Source organism: Nelumbo lutea, chromosome 6 (assembly GCF_056320005.1).
Source record: "Nelumbo lutea isolate HS-2025 chromosome 6, American lotus-T2T, whole genome shotgun sequence".
In the NCBI taxonomy this organism is placed as follows: Eukaryota; Viridiplantae; Streptophyta; class Magnoliopsida; order Proteales; family Nelumbonaceae; genus Nelumbo; species Nelumbo lutea.
The window spans coordinates 24,035,608-24,058,635 of NC_142689.1; the positions used below are offsets into that span (position 1 = coordinate 24,035,608).

Sequence of the window (23,028 nt, forward strand, 5' to 3'; positions counted from 1 at the left end):
TTATAAAAGTACTATAAAAGTGTTTTTGCAAATGTACTTTTATAAAAATAATTTAATAAAAGTGCTTTCGAAGAGTATATTTTGAAATTTTGAAAAAAAAATGAACAAAATAGTCACAAATACTTATTTAGTGTTTATTAGAAAAAATAACTACCAAACACCCGATACAAAATAACTGCTTATTTTTTAATAAGTACTTAAAAAAATTGAATGTCAAATGCAAACAAGTGTTTATTTAAATAAACACTTATTTTTAATTTAAACACTTCCAAACAAGACCTTCATTTCCCCTCAACCTTCTCACTTTCTGTTTCTCTAATTAAGAGCTGTAAAGAGGGCTAACCCGACCATTACGACTTGAGCCATGCTAGGGCCGGTCCTACCCGCACCGGGGTCAGGCATTATAGCAAGAGCCTAAACTCCAATGTTGTGCCAGGCCTGGATTTTGAGACCCGCGTCTGGCCCGGCACAGCACGAAAAATGGATCATGCCAGCACGGTACAGTCCGCAAACTGGCTCAGTACAAACCACATATATTAATAAATTATTTATATAAATACGTAGAATAATATTAATATATTAATATACATACATCTATATGTATATAAATTTGTATTTTCATTTTTTTTATATTTTTTATTTCATTTTTATTGTATTTTTTATTTCTTGTTTATCTTGTTACTTTATGTGAACCTTTTTATTATTTTTCTAAAAAAAATCATGCCACCTGCAGCCTGGCATGGCAGACGGACCTGCCTGGGCTAAGTCCCACGAGGGGTGCTGGGCGGGTTCGGCTTCAGTCAAAGTGTTAATGGCCGTTCGAACATTATAAGAGGATGACACGCGTTCACAAGCGCGTGTGCATTCCTAATTCGTGCGGGGATGATAAACGGGCGTTTAACATGAACGCCGTTCGTCATCCCCGCGTCTCTCCATTTTCGTTCTCTCCAATTTTTTGTGAGAAACTTTCGTTCTGTTATCCTCTCCTACCGGCGAAGGAGGCATAAGGCATCACCGGCGAAGTCAAGCTTCTTCCGGCGACCGGCGACAATCCTAGAAATAGGTCCAACTATAACAAACATGGCTTATCTATTGATGGATGGGAAGAGAGGGAACTGATCAGCCGAGACGGTCTGGCAAAGCTCAAAGCCAGTGTCTTCTTTGCTACCATCGACCATCAAACGGAGGTGCCCTTCCAACAAAGGATGAATTCGACACTCTGATAACAGAAGGTTCCTCTGAGTGGCGGAATCTCTGTGAAAACGAGGACTACATGCAACGCTTCCCTGACAAGCACTTCGATCTCGAGATTGTACTAGAAGCAGATCCTAAGCCTCTTCAGTCATGCCAGACAGATCTTTCATAGGGTTCTTCAGTCCTGAGAAGTTTGAGTCCTTTGAAGGGACATATATCCTTCGATGGTATATGGGACATGATAAGCGGTAGCATCAACGATGGTGGTTTATATGGTCAGCTGGAATGATCATTTCTTCATTTTGAAGATTGAATCCAATGCCTGTTATATAATTGATACTTTGGGAGAACGACTGTTCGAGGGGTGCGGCCAGGCCTACACAACAATGTACTTACTACAGTCGAGAAGTCAGAAGATGAGAAGAATTGTTTTTAACTTTTAACCAAAACAGCAAGAATAGAAAGTAAAGAACTTCATATTACAACAGAGGAAGAAAACCTGAACTCCAATAATGGGGTCACTGTAAATCTGATCATGGAATTGAAATTCCAAAATCTAAATGAGGGAATTACCCTGCTCTCTCCACTTCCTATAGCGTAAACTGTAAAGCTTAGTTTATGGCCATTGACCAACTAAATGAGGTCCAATGAAATCGTTTTTCTCTTTTTAAGCCTATTTGTTCTTGGAATGCAGCTGCCAAGTTTTTCTGGTAAGATATCTGAAACCCATCAAAGAGGCCAATGACCGCTCGATCCGGTGGCACCCACCAAGTGAAAGCTGTCGACCCTCACTGCCCTTCTGGAACCGGTTGCTGTTAGCACCTGAATCCCTGAATCATCCATAGCCTTAAAAATGAAAACGATCGGTCAAGATCAGAATTGCTTTTCCTCTTAACTATGATTTGTTGAATTTGGCTTTACGGTGGTAGAATTCAATTTTTATTTTCCTTTCTGAAAAAACCTTAATCCGACCATATAAATACTTCTTGGCTGAATCAATCAATTGCTTCCAAAAGTTAAAGTGAAGGTAAAAAAGATGATTCCAGAACACCCCATTAACCCCCTTAAATCGAAGATAATGATGAACTACTGCTACAGTACCCACCTACCACCAGTTCCAGCTTAGAAAGGAAATGCGACCGATTCTCATTTAGTCATTTTGCCGAGAAGATGATAAATGGGCAGACAGACCACTTGGAGCGGGACGAGGAGCACCGACAAAAGCGAGACGGACGGACTGAGAAATAAAGATGACAGTCGACGACTCCAGTGCTCGAGGGCCGCTATTTATTGAGGAAGGCAGCCAGAGGCAGAGTCTGACTCTGACTCGCCGGAAGAATCTTGCCTTCGCCGGTGATGCCTTTTGCCTCCTTCGCCGGTTGGAGAGGATAGCAAAACGAAAGCTCTGGGTGGAAAATGGAAAAACGCGAGAAAGAGAGGACGAAAGATTTTTGTGGGGTTCCGGGCCTGGCAAGCATGATCTGCTACAGTGCTAATGGCAGTGCCAACTGCCAACATGTGATGGGATCTGAGATGCATGATAAGATGTACGTGTGAGGCGCCAGGTGTGCCGATTTCCTGCCAATACATAGGGATTTAATCCCATATATCTATATTCAGAGGGATGTTAATTGTTAGGTGACCATTTCAGCTAGTCAGTACTTTTTGCCCGATGGAACTGGTTTGTAGTGTTGTAGAGAAAAAATTCTTTAACCTAACCTAAATGGCTTAAGTGGATGAAAGGAATGACTTTCTTGTCTTTTAGTGGTTAAAATGGTAATTCATTCAGTATATATACCTAAAAATGCAGTTGACCATTTTATCTTATTTATTTCCTCCCCATATTTTTTCCCAGCCTTCTTAAAATTATTTGTTTGTATTTTTAATTAAAAATTGAAAAAAAAAATCGAAATTTGAACATAGGGTTATTTAAACCTACCCACAACACCAGCTTATGCATAGCACGCGTCTCTTCTAATATTATAATTAATTAGGAAAATGGTAATGAACCCAAAATAAGCAATTATTGATTCCCACATATGCTCTCTTGAGGAATCACTTATTTTATATTATTGGACCCCCTCACCACCACCATAAAATTCTTCGAAGTTATCTCCCTCGCTTCTGAGAACTACCCTCTAAACATGAAAATTAAGAGAAAACCATTTCTTCTACCCATTTTTTAGCTCGTTACGTTGGTGATTCAAACTCAAAATATCGATCCTCTACATATACAAAAATCGCGTATCCAGAGTTTTCAATGATTCACGAAGAGATAGAATGGGCGTTAATGTTTAAACCTATTAAAAGGCCCTAGCTGTCAGTATTTAGCATTTTGGTGTCTATAAAAATCATACATATATCATAATATATTAGGCTGCATCTGGCATTCCTTATCTCCTTTTTACAGTTAAAATACCTCTATGAACACTGAATTTTTAATTGCGAAAAGGAGGTAGGAATGCCAAATGCAGCCTTAGAACCATGCTCATCACAAAAGAAGGCAAATGTTGATTATTGTTTTTTTAACAATAATCACCAAATCAATCGATTGCAAGTGAAACTGATGATTACTAACGAGAAGCCGCTGCATGAAAGCCTTCAAAAACTTAGACTGACCTCCTAAGAAGGGTCATCATTTCGTCAACTTATCTGAAAGATGTTATCTATCAATTGGGTTGGGAGAGGTGAGCCATGAATGCAATCACTGCAGGAAGAGTCCACCATATTTTCATCGATGCATTTCAGTGCCAATCTAAAGCGCCTGTTCACCAACCAGTTTCATTCATCATGGATTACAGTAAAACATGCACAGAAACGAAAGCCGAAGAGATTTGAAGTCCTGGCTAAAAATTTTGAAGTGATATTGCATGTTGACTTGACTTCTTAAATTAAGAAAAAAAAATGTTACAGTACCATCAAAATGGGTGCCTTTTTTTTGGGTGGGGGGAGGGGGGTTCAGTTGTTGAGCTAGAGACAGGGGGTGGATCTATGGTTCTATATAACTTCTTCCAAACTGCTGAGAAGTGCATCAAAACGCGTTCACCACCTCATTGCTCTTTCCGAGCTTTGGACCTGACAGGCTTCGGTTTGAAGATGTAACCCAGGAGTATCAACACAATGGGAACAATTGTGCCAACATAGTAAACGCTCCCATAGGAAGCGAGTGTCTCGTGCATGCTCAACACCTTGTTAATGCCGGTAGTAAAAGTTAGAAACCAAACAACAAAAAATAATAGATCTGATTCTGAAAGGATAAGGATTCAAAATAAATAGAGGTGAAACAGATATGAACTAACCATGAAACCCACGCAGGAATAGTTCAAAACCAGTAGTGTATAAGCAAAGTTCATAAATCCCAGGATGTTCCCAACGAGACCCATGTTCTCGGGAATAGCTTGTTGCCATCTGTATATGACTGCTCAAGGACAGAGACAAAGTATTCAAGAAATGCTAGACAGCGTTACACAAATAAAAAGATGAAATTAGAAGAATACCTCGTGAGCCTGCTATCATCAATGCTGATTGAACAAAAAATATGATGTATCCAGGATATAGTCCCTGTAATTTGTTGAGAACAGAAAAAAGGTCAAAGTTGGTTGCAGCAGTCATACATAAAGACAAAAATAGGCGTGTCACTTGGATGTACTTTCCCTATGATCACTAGTAATTAAATCAGTCTATTAGCTGGAGACAAAATTTTGCACACTGGGCTGGAAAACCTATCACGAGTGAACACGTCAGTGTTCCTTAACATAGGACCCAACACCCTTATGTGTACAGAGTACTGACATATTCACTTGTGATAGGTAGCCCAGAGCAGTGTGTAAGATTTTGTATCCAACCAATCCGGTCCCAGTTAAATGGTGTAAACGAATATTCATATGAGAGATAATAGGAATTGGGACGACTTTTGTACTCTCTTAGCACTCCTCCACGTTCTTTTTTACAGTATTAGCACTTATCCAAGTTAAGCAAGAAAAAATAGGCAAGGCAGTAAGAGAAGCACTCCCGGGCAAAGTAACAAAGATGGACATGGGTTGTTTGCCAAAGATGAAACCATTCATGGAATTTTGAAAACATTTTAGGAAAATACAACTGGAAATAGTTGACAAAAACTATTTTCGTTTTTCTATGGTTATTTGACAAAAAAAATTCTTAACACTAACTTTTCCTTGCTATTTTTCTTTTAGATGTCAGATTTTCAACCTCAAGCTCATGGTTGAAAAGCAACAAATAAGAGCTTAGCACAGCCTACAAATTCGAAAACCATCTGTAAGTATAGTTTATGAAGTCTCCATCTGTATCATAACGAGAATAGCCTATCAATAATAGCAGCAGTCTTCTACAGATTTTGCAAAACTAACTTCCATGAAATAGAAATTAGAGAATAACATGTTCATTATAAAAAAAATCAAAATTACAACTTCACAAGAGTTGAGGTATAACCATACTTACATGCCAAACAGCACTAACGGTCTGCGTAGCCAACAATTGAAAGAAACCAGGTTTCTTTCCCTTCTGAATGAGTCTTTCATAAACATCTGAAGTAACATAAAGAAAATATCAAAACCAAATGTAGCAAAAAAGGCCAAAAAGGAAGATTATAACTAGATTCCACTGGCTGCCCTATGTCTTGAATTGCATGTACATGTTTATGAGTGTAATTATTTGAAAGAAAAAAGTGAAACCAATATACAGCACATTATTAGCAACAAGAAAAAACCAAAACAAAAAAATCAAAAACCTTACCACAATGCAGACAAGTGCTTGGTGCTGGAACCAGACGAACTAGACATCATAACAAATTGGCAGAGAACATCTGTATAGGAAAATATAGGATATATACTAGATATTTACATTGTGTATATACCAATCATTTAGTGCCTACATGTGCATACTCACCTAGGTTAGGAACGATACATTGCTTAAGCACATGCTTTTTTCTATTGGAAACGGTAACTTCATTAATACAACTTAAAAATAAATTTCCAGAGTTCAGTACAGCTGTCGACCCCTAAACAGGTGATGAGCCCCCAGTAATCTTTCTTACAAAACTGCCCAGAACATTCTCTCCCTCACAGTCCTTTGTTTAGCCAACGTGTCAGCTTAAGCACTGCTTTGACCTATACAATCTAATCATTGCATGATTGGAATATCTTGAGGTTGCTTTCCTAGACATCCAAGAGGACCAAGACATTAATACATTTTAAACAAACCACCAGCTGTAAGTTTATAACCTAACTAAAATTGGGCAACTTGCTGAACAATCATGGCTCACAATATTGGCAATATTGGCAATATTGGCAAAAAAAATCCCCATTTTGCTAGGTTTCTGATATTTTGCCTATATGTCAGCAATAATTCAAATTTCATTGATAGATTATATATTTAAGGTTTAAAACTTTAGAATATTATTAAATAAACTTTTTGATGTTTCATTGGCAATATGGTAACTCTTTCAGTTGGAACCTAACTTGTAGGAGGCGCCTCTTTGACTGGGAAATTGAAGAGTATGCAATTTTGCTGGGCCTGCTCCAGAACCAAAGGATTGACCCAAACATGGAGGATGCTTAGAGATGGAAATGGGAAGCTGATGGCATGTTTTTTGTTAAGTCTATGTTCAGTAAGTTGATAAGTTCAGGTCAGGAAAACTTTACGGCTAGGCAGATTTGGAGCTCATTCGGTCCTTCTAAAGTGAAGTTTTTGCTCTGCCCAATGGCTTTAAATAAATGTCTATCCAAAGTTAATCTAGTGAAACGTGGCATTCAGATTTCGGATATGTCATGTGGCTTATGTGGTGGGGTAGTAGAAACTACTGAACATCTGGCCTTACATTGCCCAGTCTCGAATTATATTTGGAGGCATTTTCTCCAAGCTTTGGAAATCAGCTGGGTAATGCCAATTTCTGTGAAGGATCTGCTGTTGTGTTGGCAGATTGAGGGTCTCAGCAAGAAAGGTATCTTGGTTTGGAAGACTATCCCGGCTGCTGTGCTTTGGACTATCTGGATTGAAAGAAATAACAGAATTTTTCAGGGCAAAGCTAAATCTTCAGAGGAAATGGTGCAGATAGCTGTGGGTAAACTTCTGTCCTGGGTGTCGGCATCGGAGTTGTTTAAAAATCAGAATTTGAGCCTGTTGTTTAGATCTCAGAACTGGTTGTACCTGTAATTTGTGGTGGCTCTAAGCAGCCTCTAATGGCCTAGGCTCCTTTGTACTGGTTCTTATTTTAATAAATTACCTTACCTTTTCAAAAAATATATATATAATTTAAAAAAAAAAAAAGCCCTAAAAGAATCATAGAGAATTGGTGATTGGATAATTGGCTTTACTATTTTGATAATATTAACTTACCAAGTGACTACAGTTCAAACGAAAAAGTAAAATGCATAAGACAACAAAAGAGTATTTTCAAACTAATCAAAACATATAGTAACATAAAAAGAAAAAAAAAAGGTCAAAATCACAAGGAACTGACATATTTAATGAAGAGAATATGGCTAAAAGACTAAAAGGGAAACAAGGAGAAAGATACCTATTAAAGTGTCTCAATTTTCTCTTATTTGATTTAAACAGTTCTTCGCTACCGGTTTTAAGCCTTAAATGTGCAATCATATTTATTCTAATGATTCCTTGGAGGTTTATTAACTATTTCCATGCTTCAAGAAATCTTTTCTGATATTTTAGATTTTCCAAATATCTAAGCAAATTTAGTGAAATATCTCCAATATCTACATGGCGAAGTGTCCATAGATATCAAAGTTGTGAACCACGATTGGGATGTTGTCAACTTGTCATTCTGGTATCAGAATAACCCCATACCATTTAACTTGACATTCACAAGCAATAGTTCTAGTTGGAAGAGAAGTAGGAGAAACTTACAATGACGTAACCAAGTACTGACTTGGATGTTCCACACAAGTGGAATCTGAACAGCACTTTTTGCCAACTCAACACGAATAATATCAACATTTTTTGCACGGTCCCAACGTGGCTTTGGTGGAGAAGAATCTGACCAACCACTGAATCCAAGACCAGATATAATTATGGAAGCCTCTGATATTGACCAGATAAAATAATACTTCCAACGTGCAGTAAACCCACACATATACTGGCAACTCAACCGTTTCCAGAATCCCCATTCTTGATATATGGGATCAGTAAATCGGGAAAGTGGAAAATGCGGCACTAGATATAGATACAATGCCATGCATATAGCAGCTTGAAGTAGAGCTTTGATTGTTGCACCATAAGGGGATGGTGAAGGTCCTTTTGCAGATTGGCTCCAAATCTGTGCAAGCAGAGGGTTGAATGGTTCATATTTTATCAGTTTCAAGTAAAGAAAGTAACAAATGAGAAATGAAAGCAAGATCCTAAACCTACCCCTTTATTTTCTGTCCATTCAAGATAATCCTTCATTTCATAAACTGGTCCAGCAAAGTGACTCCCACAGCAAAGGCAGTAACCAAAGTACTCTATTAGAGAAGGTAAGCGTAGCAATCTGTTTTTCTTTTGTGCCTCACGCAAACCCTCTTCTTTCAATAGTCCATCATTGTAATTAATTGCACAGGAAACGACTTTCAGCGTGAGCACCATCAAGGCTCCTATTTTTTAGAAAAGGTTAAAGTAGTAATTAATAAGTAAACAAAATAAACAATATGAAAGATTAAGAACCTTCACCAAAAGTTACATGCATTGGATTCAGAACTTCCCTTTTTCCTTCTTTTATTCAAGAGTCAAGACTTTCTTGTAGAAGATTAAAAGTAAGATATCACAAAACTACCAAAGCATAAATTTGATCTGAAGCTTGGTAATGAAAATGGACATTCAAACTTTTTAAATGAAAAAAAAATGCTAAATACCCAAGGGTAATTAGGAAATAAGACAATGACTCCATGTGATTTTTAATAACAAGACTAGTTAATGATTATAGGCTGATTTTCTTGAACTATTACTTCTTTGGCATCTCATCATTTGTCGCATTCTACTGTGAAGTGAGCTACAAGTTATTTTGTTGGTTGGAGAAAAAATGTAGTTAAGATAGCTAGATAATGCCTAGGCAACAAAAATTATATAAATACATATACGTTTCACTTATTTTTATGTAACAATGCATAAGTATTATGTAATTACATGTTAATTCTAAGCTGTTGAAGCACAAATTAAATCAATAAATGATCAAATGACAACTTGCAAATGATTTTTGGGAAAAAGTGAAAAGATTTTTGAGCAACTCCCCTAGTTCAAAGAAGTGGTCACCTTTCTTATAATTTCTTTTTTTTTATAAAATTTATTTTAGTTTCAGAAAAAAAAATAACAGATTAAGAGTCTTATTCTTTAGCTTTACTATATACACCTATCAAGCTAAAAAAGATTATAAACACTAGCAACAATGTATAAAGGGGTCAGATGGTTAAAAGAGCCATAGACTGCAGCCTCTATAGATAGGGGTGCAAATGGATCGGATCATGATCTGATCCGATCCAATTTGGTTGAATTTGGGTCACCCCTGTTCAGATCTTTGGGTCGGATTCAGATCCCCCCATCCAATCCGATATATGTTATAGATTTATCATTTATTTATATAAATATATAATACATATATATGTTATTTATTTATTTATAAATATATTATTTATATTGTATTTTTGTAAATTTGTTATATTATTTATTTTTTTATAAAAACATGTATATATGATGAAAATAATTAAAAATACTTGTATTTTTTGTTTTTCTTATTTTAAATTGGTATATTTTATTTTTCTTTTAATAATTTATTAATTTTTAAAGAAAACAAATCGGATCAGATCAGATTTCCCAATCGGATTCAAATACAGATCCATGCCTATCAGATCCTATCGGATCGGATCAGACCCGTCATGAACAGTGTTGAACCGGATTCGGATATACCCTTATTTGAATCCAATCCAATCCGTTAACATCAAATATATCAGTCACAGATCAGTGGGAAGGAAGTCGGCAAATGGGTTGGCAGATTCTTTAGCCAAACAAGAGGTACATAGGAATCAGCTTTTTGGGGCTAAGTTGTAAGCTTTATGATATAGTTTAGAGGCGGCACCTCATGCCTCTTTGTGGGGTTTTGTAATATGTATCCTTGTGATCTTTAATAAATTTACTATTATCTATAAAAAAAAAAAAAAAAACAATGTATAAAGGGGTCGTAGTTAGCAATTTGCCCCCATTATGATGTTCATATCTGCATCACCTGCCTAGTTGGTTGCCTAGGTGATTGGCCTCCCAATGTATAAAGGGGTCGTAGTTAGCAATCTCCCCCCATTACTATTATCTATCCAAAAAAACAATCCCTCTAGGCAGGATCCCAGTACTATGAACCCATGTTGACCCTATTTCTGGCTAATGAATCCATAAGTGAATTGGCAGACGTCAGAGTCCACCTAAATACAGAGATCAATCTAGAAGTTGGCATCCTTGCCTCCATGATGGGGTAGAGATGCACCCAAGGATATGATATCTCCTCCTTCATCCATCTTTTTTTTGGTATAACCACTTGAGAGTCCCTTTAAATTTCCAATGTTGTGAATTGTAATCAAGAATCAACCCTTGGAGTAAAGATAACAATTCAGTCTGCACTGAAGCTCATTTCTCCAAGTGGTACCAAATGGTTGCCTTCATGATCTCTAAACACCCTACCTAAACTTGAAGATTTGAGGCTTGCCAATACTGCAACATCAAAATAGAGTTTGATGACATTTGGCTGAGGGTGTAACCATGATAGTAATTTAAAATTCTTCTAGTAGAAAACGTCAGTATCAATACATATTTTTGCCCTAGGTCCAGGTGTTTAAAAATATTTAAATCCTTGGATGTAAATTACACAGCCATAAAAAAATCTTCGATGTAGATTACTAAACCTCACTTCTGACTTTCTAAGAAACAACAGAAACCTGATTCATCAATAAATAAATAAAAAGAAACCTCACATGAACTGCTTAAAACGCCCTCAAAATAATTTCCACAATGAGAGGCAAAACTCAAAAAGGGACAATTTAGCCTTTGGCTGCCCATGAAAAATGTATTTTATATGGCCAAGTTTTCCAAAATATGAGCACACGGACCCTAAAAATTTGATTAGGACTCATATATAGACACATCAACCTATTAGAAACCTCTTTGCTGAAAATCAAGGATTAATTCAACAATTTGATTACTAAAGTAAGACGTGCCTATCTGAGCTCCAGGATGGCCATTTCTTAAAGAAAAAGGGAAAAGAGCTTGGGAATGATTCTAACTTCAAGATTTCTATGAAGAATCATCAAAATTTGAAAACAAGTCACCATCGTGCAGGAATTAACAAGAACTTAAAATAGCTCACAAGCTAGTATGCCATTGTAACAAGTATGGCTAAAATGGGATATGTGGAGTCATTTCCAGCCCATGCAGTTGATGTACACACTCATTTTACACAAACTAATAAAGTATAACAGTTACCAATCAAAAAATAACAAGAAATTAAAAATATATATCCAACAAACTAATATGACATTTCTTAGACTTAGGGATGTCAGTGGGTCAAGTTAAGTGGTAAACCTGCACTTTGCAGAGGGGGGAAAAAAGTGGTAAACCTACACCGACCCAACCTAATAAGGTTAGGGTCAGGCCAGCCTTGATCAGGTTTCTGGCTGGGTTCAGATTGAGATGGACCCATGCTAAACCTGACCCATTGCCATTGCAGCATTGAAATATTCATATTTATGTACCATATATGGGATGGGTTAAATAGTCTCTCTATTTGGTCAGGTCCAATCAAGTTCAGATTGGAGTTCCATTGGGTGTTGAAATCCCTACTTAAGACTTCTATTGTTTTCTCCACGAAATAGGATGTGAGGAGGTAATCTATTACGAACCATTTGTCCCACATTGGTAGTATGGGATGCTAATGTGAGATATCCCACATTGGTAGTATGGGATGTTGCTGTGGGGTATATATGTGCTTGGGTTCCCTCCCTCTAACAGCTAGCATTTAGGGGTGAGTTCTCCAAAGGCACATAACAAATGGTATCAAAGCCTACACTATGCCTCCCAGTTGCAATCGTGCGGCACAGGTGGTGACGTCGGTACTGTAGTGTTCGGCCAGGATTAGGTGGACTAGTGCAAAGCCAACCTGTGTGGGCACCAGGACTGCGGAGCGTGGTGGAATGTCACGATCCATTTGTCCCACATGGTAGTATGGGATGCTAATGTAAGATATCCCACATCGGTAGTAATGGGATGTTGTTGGGAGGTATATATGTGTCTTGGTTCCCTCCCTCTAACAGCTAGCTTTTAGGGGTGAGTTCTCCTAAGGCACGTAACATAATCAAATCCCTCCATGTACTCCACAGTGAATTTTTTCAAGGTGGGCCGATGCATGCGCAGATAGGCCTAAGGATGGCATTCCCTCACGTTTGATGTGCCTAGCCACAGGGGGAGGGGAGTGTTGGATTCCACGTCCAACACTCAATTTGTAAGATATCTTTTTGGTCAATTCAGGTTCAAGGTCAATAAACTAAAATTATGTGCAATAAAGGGCATGGAAGTTGGTGAAATTTCTTCTTTTATTGCTAATTAGTTTTTTCAAGGCGAGGAACATCATGATGGGCCAGATTATTAGAGTGGCTCATCACACTATTAGACTAAACTTTCATAGATGCTCTTTGGGGAACCAAGGCCATTTGGCATCAAAGGCATGCTTATGAGTCCCGACAGGGAATATACTACATGTTTACCATAGACCAGTTGAACAGAGTGATTTTATTCGGGGTCGGTTATTCTTTGTTGGAAGGATTGTGATTAAGATGCCCTTGGCTGTGCTCAGGTGGAAGTAGAAGGAGATTCACAGGTGGTGGTTGGATGGAGAAGAGGATGCATGGGTGTAGCATCACTGTACAAGAGAGGTTAGATCAGTGGCAACTAGGGGGAATCTCATTCCATGGGTTAGATCCATCAATGGTTTAGCTGACCCTAGGATCAAGAGTGAGGTAAAGTAGAAGTGAGTTTATTGGGGCTCTATCCTACCAAATTAGCCTTTCTTTCTTTCTTTATTTTCTGGTGTATGGAGAGGTTGGCACCTGACCTAGCCTTTCAGTTTTTCTTTCCTATCTCAATTCAACTTAAAAAATCCTCATCCCAACTATATGGGGTTTGGATAGATAAATAGATAATAACCATATGGGGCTGGCTACATGAACTTATTCCACCATCCTGCTCTATTTAGAACCTAGCCTTCTGGTTTTTCTTTCCTATCTCAATTCAACTTAAAAAATCCTTGTCCAAACTATATAGGGTTTGGATAGATAAATAGATAGTAACCATATGGGGCTGGCTACATGAACTTATTCCACCATCCTGCTCTATTTAGCACCATATCTATCGTTAAGTTATTGGTCTTTTTCTCTTTTCTATCCCTTTTCTTTATTTTTAGTTCAACTTTTCTTTTCATTTCTATTCAGCAATAAAATAATCATGAACATCTACCAATCAAAAAATAAAACCAATTAGACAAAGCAAGTAACTTGTTCAAGTAATAATAAAAAAAAAAAACATTGGACCTTCTGAAATAGGAAATACTAGCCTACTAGGTATGCATGAGATCTGAATTAATGTTTACCAGTAGCATCAATGCCTCCTTCCTTCCATGCATCCCCACTCATGTAGTACACATGGCTAAACAAAGTCACAAACATGATATTCAGTCAGAAATTTGGCTGTTTTTTCTCTTTTATCTTCTTCAAAATAGGCAGATTATTGTGTATCCCTTAGCAGAAAGTGAAGAACAGATTTCAAAAATAGAAAATGAAGTAATGGAAGCAAGATAACTGACAAGATGGTAAACAATATATAAGCACAATTCATAAGCTATAGTTTAATTCAGTGGATTTAGACAATTCAAAATTCGGAAACGGTAGCCTACCTGTTTCCATCATTGGCATGGGCTGGCTATCATCAAGAGTAGACAGTCCTTGGGCTATTAGACATTTGCTACCCCCATCAAGTGGATACCAAGCCCAAGATCTGCTAGCAACCTTGCTGACTTTCTTGGATAGGGGTCCCTAAAGGAGAACTAGAGGGGGCTTCCAGGGCCAGCCAGAAAGGGTCTAATGATGTCAACCTTTTTAGATAATAGGTTATGAGTTGGAAGTATATCTCATGACAACTATGTAATCTTTTTTTTTTTTTATCAGCAACGCAGAAAAGAATTCATTAATTAGAAAAAATCATGGATACAACAAGAAGTTGTGAAAGAAACCAGCTTTAGTAAGCTGACCCAAAACAAATTTACAATTGAGCTCAAAACAGATGTGTTCTTTGTACCCCTTGCTTAGCTAAGCTATCTGTCAAGCTGTTAGCAGATCTCCTCACCCATCTCACACAGATTGACATGTCCCTTGATTTCCATTTTATCACAGGATCCTTCAATTTCCATTTTATCACAGTTTTCCAATATCCCTCAATGATCAGTATATTAATACCCAACTCTTTAGCCTTCTCAACCTCATATGCAGCAGCTAGAAACTCTGACCTTACCACATCACCCTATTCCACAGGACCAGAGTACAGAGCAATGAGGTTTCCATCTTCATCTCTAATGCCCCCCCCCAAAACCCAGATTACCCACATAACTCCCATCAAAGTTCAGCTTCTTCCAGCCCTCTATTGGAGACCATACCTCTGCTGTCTTGTAGATGAAGACGCTCCAATAACACCCCAAACGCTGAAAAAGTCTTCGACCTTAAAATCTGAAAACTGCTTCAAGCTTTTTGCCCAATGTGCCACACTCAAAGTTATTGTTTCAACCAAGGCTTCCTTACTTTTTCTTTTTCTTCAAATATTCTTGCATTTCTTTCCTCCCAAATAGTAAAAAAGGTGTGGAGTCTTACTTCCACACCTTTTTTTACTTCATAAAATGCATCTAAGGTGAAAACAAAGTTGTAAAGGTTATTATTCTATAACCAACTCAGCTCAACTAAACCTTATCTTTCACACTATCAATCTAGAACTACTATGAAAAGATTTAGAAGAATCAACTATTAAATAAATACAGTATCCCTGTGCGTCTTCCCTAATTCAGTGACTTCTTCTTATGGGGGTCATCCATTCCTACTAGCATTGTAATACATAGAGTTAAAGATAAATGTAAGGGATTGAATCTAATAAATCTCATGTGAAAATTGGACAGACTTTTTTATTTATATCACTGTTTGCTTCCTATTTGTCTTTAACAAAGAAAGTTTAAGCCACTGGTCAAGAAAGATGTATAAGCAAGTTTATAATGCTCAACCATGATACCAAGATATTTGGCTATACTTTGCATACCGGTGCAAGACATGATATGTATCCAATACAACACTACATACTTAATGGACACTTTAGAGTCTTCATAGCATCAATACTATTAGAGCATATAAATGGTACATTGTAACAATCATTCTAAAAAAATAACTCTACATGGTAGAATTTAATTGAACTTGGCAAGCTACAAAAAATGGCACTTAGCTTCAAAGATAGATACAAGGTTCAAAGTATCGACACAGGCCAATACGCCGATAGGGCATATTGGCCTGTATCGGTACTTTTTTTTAACTTTTATCTTTTTTTTTTCAAAACCGGTTCAGAGGAGTCGGTTTAAGGCCCGACTACCCTTTGAAACATGGTCTGACCAGATACAACCCCTGGAGGGGCATATTGGGAAGCCATCGGCACGATACGGATTGGCCGATACGGGCCAATATGTGTCGATACTTTGAACCTTGGATAGATACACCTTGAATGGGATAAACATGCTTGTATATTATCCAAAACTTGGATCTTAGGAAAAGGTCTCATTTCCACATTTACCATATCCATGTCTGTGCTGGTAATTTGGTATCCACATCTAGGCATCATAGGTGCTTAGGTTTTCCTTTTTTTATCAGTAACAAGAAACTTTATTAATGATGTGAAACTTTGTGAACTTTAATTACAACAAGAGGGGGGAGGTAAAATGTCTTAACACCCCACCAACAGAGTACATTGGAGAAAAGTTAAAAATTAGCCCAAAATATAGATTCCCTATTCACCCCTTGCTTGGCTAACCCATCAGCAACTGAGTTAGCAGTCCTTTTAACCCAGCTGTATTGCATTGCCATATCCCTACTCAGCCATCTGAATTTTTTCCTCTCGTTGTTATACCTCCACAAGCCACTGTCTTCTTCTTTTAGCCATCTAATCACCACCTCCGAGTCACCTTCAAGGACCAAACATCAGATGTTCATATCTTTCGCTCTTTGGATACCTTCCAGGGCTGCAAGAATCTCAGCCCTAAGAGAGTCTCCTTCTCCAACTGGGCCTGAGAACATGGCAATAATAACCCCATCCTCATTCCTAAACACTCCCCCAATCCCAGAAGGCCCTGGATTCCTTAAGCAACTACTATCAAAATTCAGTTTTATGAACCCAGAGGGAGGAGGAGTCCAAGAAGGGCTATCTCCTTCCAATTTCTTACCAAATCAGCCACAGAATAGCCTGAGAACAGCTCCATAGGTACTTAGGTTCTTAGATAATATCTCCTAAACATGGACAGACTCGCATTTTCCTAAGAGGAGAGTTTTCTTTATGATAGAGGTAACTTGGCATCTTGCTTTAAGATATATTATTCTTTGAAGCTAAAGAATTCTTTAACCAATCAGCCTTAGCAATTAGATGCATTGTCTGGCTCCTCTATGCCATAGCAACTGCTTAGTCCTTGCAAGTAAATAGGAGTATGATGGGAATGTCCCTGAGATCTGATAGTCTGATCCCAAATCGGAAATCTGATCAGATCAAGCCAGATTTGGACCTCAAATATCAGATATATTTATAATAAGATAGAATCTGGACCCAACCCAATCATAACCAACTACGGTCCAGATCTGACCCTGTTATATATAATAGTTATATTGTTACTAAATGATCATAGTTTCAAGTTTCATGGAAAGTTGTTTGACTTATTTCACTAATGATGCTTATATATAACACCAAAGTCATTTCTAGTTTTTTGTATTGATGATATATAATATTCTGGTTTTTTAGTTTAATTTAATATTGACATAATATCAGAATGCAGTCCCTGTTTGATCTGAATCTGTTGGGCAAGATTTGTTTTGGATCAGAAAAGTAGTATAATTGAAATCAGATTTAGGTACATTTTTATTGGTTTTCAGATTTAGGCATATTTGATCTGAGTTTAACCTGTTTACGCCGTAGTATGGAAGGTATAACTTCAAGCATAGGAGGGAAATGTTCAACGTAATATTTGTAGAACATATGCAGTTTTCCTTCTTTCATACCCTTTTTGCTAGAGAAATTGCAATTTCCAGGTGTGATCAGAACATAAAAAAAAAAAAAAAAAAAAAGAAATACAGAGTGCCATTTAGACATGTAGAACAAGGGTCCATATAAGTAATTTTTTATTGGTTCCATGCACAAAATTTGGCTATGACAGAACTCTTGGTCATAATCTAAAGATTTCATAGTTAAATAAAGCATGAACACAAGTTATTTATTTAATCTTGGTAAAATTATATAAAACATTATATTATCTCAAGTTGGCAAGTGTGAGAATGTGGGTTTGAGTCGAGGGTAGCCACTTTATCCAAAAAAAAAAAAAATGCCAAAGGTTACCATACCCTACTGACCGCACCGAAATTTGGGTTTTGGAAGTTATAAACCTGTAGATGAATGGAGAAAATAGATTATTTTCTTGTGGTGTTTTATATTTTTCTGGGGTGGAGGTGGTCAAAGTTCAAAGTATCATTCTTTTGATATGCAAAGTTTGTGTATTGAGAGTTTCAACCAACCAAAACTCCTTTTTTTTACTTTTTGGTTCTCACATTTTGTCAGGGGATAGTGTCACGTCACAATGTATCATTTAAAACACTTCAACAACACTGATAAGCATCATAGAATACGCAACAACACATTTCATATTTTGAAGCTTGGAGGTAGTTACTATATGTCTTTCTGGGAGGAAAAAATTTAATCCTTGTTTGGAAGTTATGCACCCCGAACTCAAGATCTTGCCCAAGAGAAACATATACAAACATTTATTCCAGAAGAATGTTAGAAATATATTTTCTTTTTTATCCTATTGAAACAGTATAAAACATAGAGACTTACAAGTAACTATGAATGTTCTAAAGAATTTAGGAATTCATAAGTTAGTCTGTTGACGCAGAGCTCGAACAAGTTTACTCTAAAACAGAACATCGTGAGAGTAGTTTTAGATTCCGTCTACTGAACGAGTCGTAGCAGAATTTTCTTTTCTAGTCGTGTATACGTACTATTATCACATAAATATGCTAAATGCTCTCCTTCTTCCTTCTTCTTGCTTAATGAAGCTAAATTAAGCTACATTGTATATTTGTATGAACCCAAAATTCCAAAAAATTATTGCACCTCAGTTCCCTCGCCATATAATTCATCTAGTCGTACCAATTGTACACAGAACTTATAATATAAGGGCGCAATACTTTAAATCAATTTATGATTCAATTAGGTAAACTGAAAATCAGATAAATTCGATAAAAGGATGAGAAAAGTGCAAGTCTCAACCAATCAATATCGGATCGAAAATAAATAGCCACATGAACTAATGCATACCAGCCTATGAGGTAACCGAATCCGGTGAAGAACGTGATAATCCCGCATCTCCTACGGTAAACAAGCATCGAAATGTACCCCATCAGCATCGGAACCAAAAAATGGAGATTCGATGAGAACCCAAACGAGAGGTAAGATAATAGAGCTCCTGATGCCGCGGAATAGATATGCTTCAGTAGGGTTCCAGGGACAAGTCTCCAGACAAAACTCACGGGTATGGTGGCGGCAAAGCACAGAAGGAATCTAAGAACTGGAACTGAGACTCCAATCGACGACGCCATGGATTCCATCTCGATCTCCATGGCCCCGTATTACTAATTCGCTGAACCGTCTGAGCAAAGTGTAGCTGCCGAGAATTGAGAAGCTCTCCCAGACTCCCAGTCTCCTCTTTTGGGATCTTTGCTTTTGTGTTTCTTATGTGCCTAAAATGACCATAATATCCTTCCTTTTGTACGGCCAGTCAGCTTGAACGTTGACCTTATTTCATTGTTTTCTCCGAAATGCCGGAAGGCTGATCCAATGAACACTCAGATGCATCAGATTCCAAAGAAGGTGGGTGCCACAACCAAGTTTGCGCTGAAAAACAAACAATGCATGTTTAATGAGTTTGTGAGCAACCCGATTACAAATTCGTGGAGCAAAACTAACTTGAAGGTGGGATAACACTCCATGGAGGTGTAAGGGTGTCCTCCAACAAGAAACTTAATTAAGAGTTGTGCATCACCTTCAATTACAACAAAAGAAATACCAGGAGAAGAAACAAATGGAAACATTTCCAAAATAACTAAGGTTTCACCGAATAGTGCAAGCTGAGGTACTATCAGGAATAGCGCGTGCAAAAAGAAACGATCCATTATCATCTTAGATAATAATACCAATGCCAGATTTATAGTGGCACCACCGAAATTGATTTTGACATGGTGGAAGCCAATGGATTGTTGTAATTGGGGCCAAATAAACATTCTCATTAGGTACCACTAAAAAGTGATGAATAACATCATAATGCAACTGCAAATCCACTCGAGCCTCTTCTATAATGAATTGTGGGTATTGGTTTTGATGATTGAATGTGTGGGCATTCCGAGCAAGCCAAATGTGTCAAAGGATATTGAAGTAATGACCACAAATCAAACCATAAGATTAACCGTTATTAAATCAAGAGAAATCCATTTTGATAAGCTTTTCGTTGGGTATGAGTCAAGCCTAAAGCTCATAGAGGAACCAAACCAAACCAATCTAAAAAATTGGCAATGCAGAAATAAGTGATCCATTGTCTCTATAGCCGACTCACAAAAAGGGCATATGTCATTACAGAAATAAAGAATTTTGTGGATTTTACTTCTAGTGGGCAGAGCATTTGAAACAACCTCCAAGTGAAGAAGAATAATTTAGGACTAACATTCTTGAGGCTCTAGAATTGACGCCAAATAATGTTAGAAGTCAGAAATTGCTGTCTTAAAGAAGTGGAATGCATAGAGGTTAGAAGTTTGTAACCTGATATTGTCTCCACACTTGATTGGTTGCATCCCAACAACCGAGTACGGACTTTCTATAAGCTAAAACCCTAGGTACACGCCATTCAGCCAGATATAAGGAATATATTTTTGTACGTATACTCTAAATATGTTCTTAATGCATGGCTGAATGACTCATTCTTTTTGGCAAGAGATCCTCTTTTATTCATGACACTGCTGAGTTAGAATATGTTCATTGATTAAGCCCAGCAAACATCAAACAATGCTTTAATCACAGGACCAGCCACCATGAATTCACATCAGCGCCCCATGGGAAGATTTGTCGGTATGTGCTATGTAGCATTGTGAGGCGCTGACGTGAACTCAGCCTCGTCTCCAACTGGACAGTGGCTTTGATTTTTCGAATACCTTATGTCTCAGCCAAGTTTGCTTTTTTGGCTCCCTTTGCTTTCTGGTGAGATTTGGGTGGGATAGGATGAGATGGGATGGGAAAGTATAAAAATTTACCTTTTTATTGTTTGATTTATATATGGGAAAATAATAGAAAAACATTGTTACGAGGGAGAAGAGAGAAGAGGAAGATGGAGGGAGAGACAGAGAACTCCATGATTGAAACTCCGAAAAGGTCCTCCGGCACTAATAGTCCCCCGTCCTTTGTCGGTGCTTAATCGACCACTGCATAGTGGTCCCCCCTTTTTCACGCAGGTCCCTAACTTCTCCAATACTATATATAGTTGAACTATTCTTAGCGATCTCTTGTCCCACGCAATGATCCAGGAGTTGGACCAAGACCAAACGATTCCATAATCCATATACATGTAGGAGACGGTAGGTTGATTGTGTGACGGTCAAGAAAATACTTGGTTTACGCCGTCAGTGTTGATTATTCTAGTGCAACTTGTCGCACCTCACTGAACAACGACCAAAGTGAACCACTAGGGGACTACTGTCTCCTACTATTCTTATGGTTATGGACCACGATAGTCCCCCTCCTCTGTCTCCTACATGCACAAGAAGAAGATGAGGAAGATGAGAGATCGTTGAGAATGGTGAGGGAGACAAGAGATCACTGAGAAATGGAGAAAGGGAGGAAGACAGATTCACACTATTTCTTTCCTTCCTCTATTCGTCGTCACTGGTTCGTTTTTCTCGGCCCATCCCTCCTCTATTCATCATTAATGGAAAGTGGTAACAGTGGTTTCTCGAGTTTTTTCCATCGAGGTCACACTATTTTGATGCGACCCTGATTCCATGATTTTGGGATTTGGCATCCCACATTTTTCTCAGCCCACCCCTCTATTTTCCCTCAAAACAAATAAGAGAAAAGAGAATATTTTTTGAATATTCCCTTTTTCTCATCCCCATCCCACAAACCAAACGAAGCCTTCATATTATTTGATGTTTGATGTTTAATGTTTGGGGTAAGGAATTCACTCTCCCATCTTCAGTCCCATCTCGGTTGGGTATCATTATCAATCCTCATCCCCATTGAGACTATATCCATTCTTAACCCTAAACTGAGTACCCAATGGGATAGGGAACACTATCATCCTTAGTAGTTTATAAATTAAAAATTAAAGTATGTTTAAAAATTATTTAAAATTAATTTATATTAATATGATAATTAAATAATGGTGAAAAGTAAAAAAAATTATTAAAAAAAAAACACTTGCATTCCATATAAAATCTATAAATTTTAATTAAAATATTATAACTAATAATGACCCAATTATAAATGTCTTAAGACTCTACTTAGGGATGAATGTTTATAACTTAGCCTAAACCTGGTTAAACATACAAATTTCCAAGCTTAAGCAATTATTTTATTCTAAGCTAGGTCTAACTCAAATCTACACCAACCCCACACAATGTAGACAATAGGACTACAAAGGTATGGATTTAGATCATATCCAATTGTATTCGCATTCGATTATTAAATATAGATTTGCATTCGCATTTGATTATTATGTCAGGTTTTGGATCATCTTCACATTTAATTTGCAACCATATCATTGTGTTTAAAATGACAACAAATTAAAAAAGTTTTAAAAATAATAATTTTTAAAGCATATATGTATTTATAAATGTATATAAAAAATAAAATAGTAAATTTATCAATTATAAACTTTATATAGTTATACATATATATATATATATATATATATATATATATATATATATGTATGTATATATAATTATACTACATATATACATAAAATAATGTTTTTTATTTTACTCAATTTGTATAATTTTTAAAGCATATATGTATTTATAAATGTATATAAAAAATAAAATAGTAAATTTATCAATTATAAAATTTATATAGTTATACATAATATATATATATATATATACATATATATATATATATACATATATATATATATATATATGTATATATAATTATACTACATATATACATAAAATAATGTTTTTTATTTTACTCAATTTGTAGTTGGATTGGATGGGGTTAGATTTGCATCTAATTTGATTATTAATCATGTAAGTTATAGCATCCAAATCCAAGATAATAAGATTTGTAGTCAAATGGGCTATTAGATTTTTTTTAGTCCATTTACAGCCCTAGTGGGTAGGGCCCAAACTAATCTTTAAGCTCAACTTGGAAGCTATAAACATATATATATATTTAGATAACAAATTTTATATATGGATATAAGTTTTTATCTATTTTTATAATAAATTAAAATTTTATTCATAGTTT

General features: G+C 36.8%; 1 protein-coding gene across 1 annotated transcript; it reads right to left on the reverse strand.

Moving 5' to 3' along the window:
- Positions 1–4,027: 4,027 nt before the first annotated feature.
- LOC148847977 (lysophospholipid acyltransferase 1-like) lies at positions 4,028–19,637 on the reverse strand. The gene is made up of 9 exons (XM_088948046.1): positions 19,556–19,637; positions 18,832–19,407; positions 13,823–13,878; positions 8,578–8,798; positions 8,077–8,485; positions 5,653–5,738; positions 4,692–4,755; positions 4,494–4,612; positions 4,028–4,382 (listed from the first exon to the last, which is right to left on the reverse strand). The coding sequence occupies exons 2-9, from the start codon at positions 19,131–19,133 to the stop codon at positions 4,245–4,247; spliced, it is 1,395 nt and encodes a 464-aa protein (XP_088804172.1). The 5' UTR covers positions 19,134–19,407; positions 19,556–19,637; the 3' UTR covers positions 4,028–4,244.
- Positions 19,638–23,028: the final 3,391 nt, after the last annotated feature.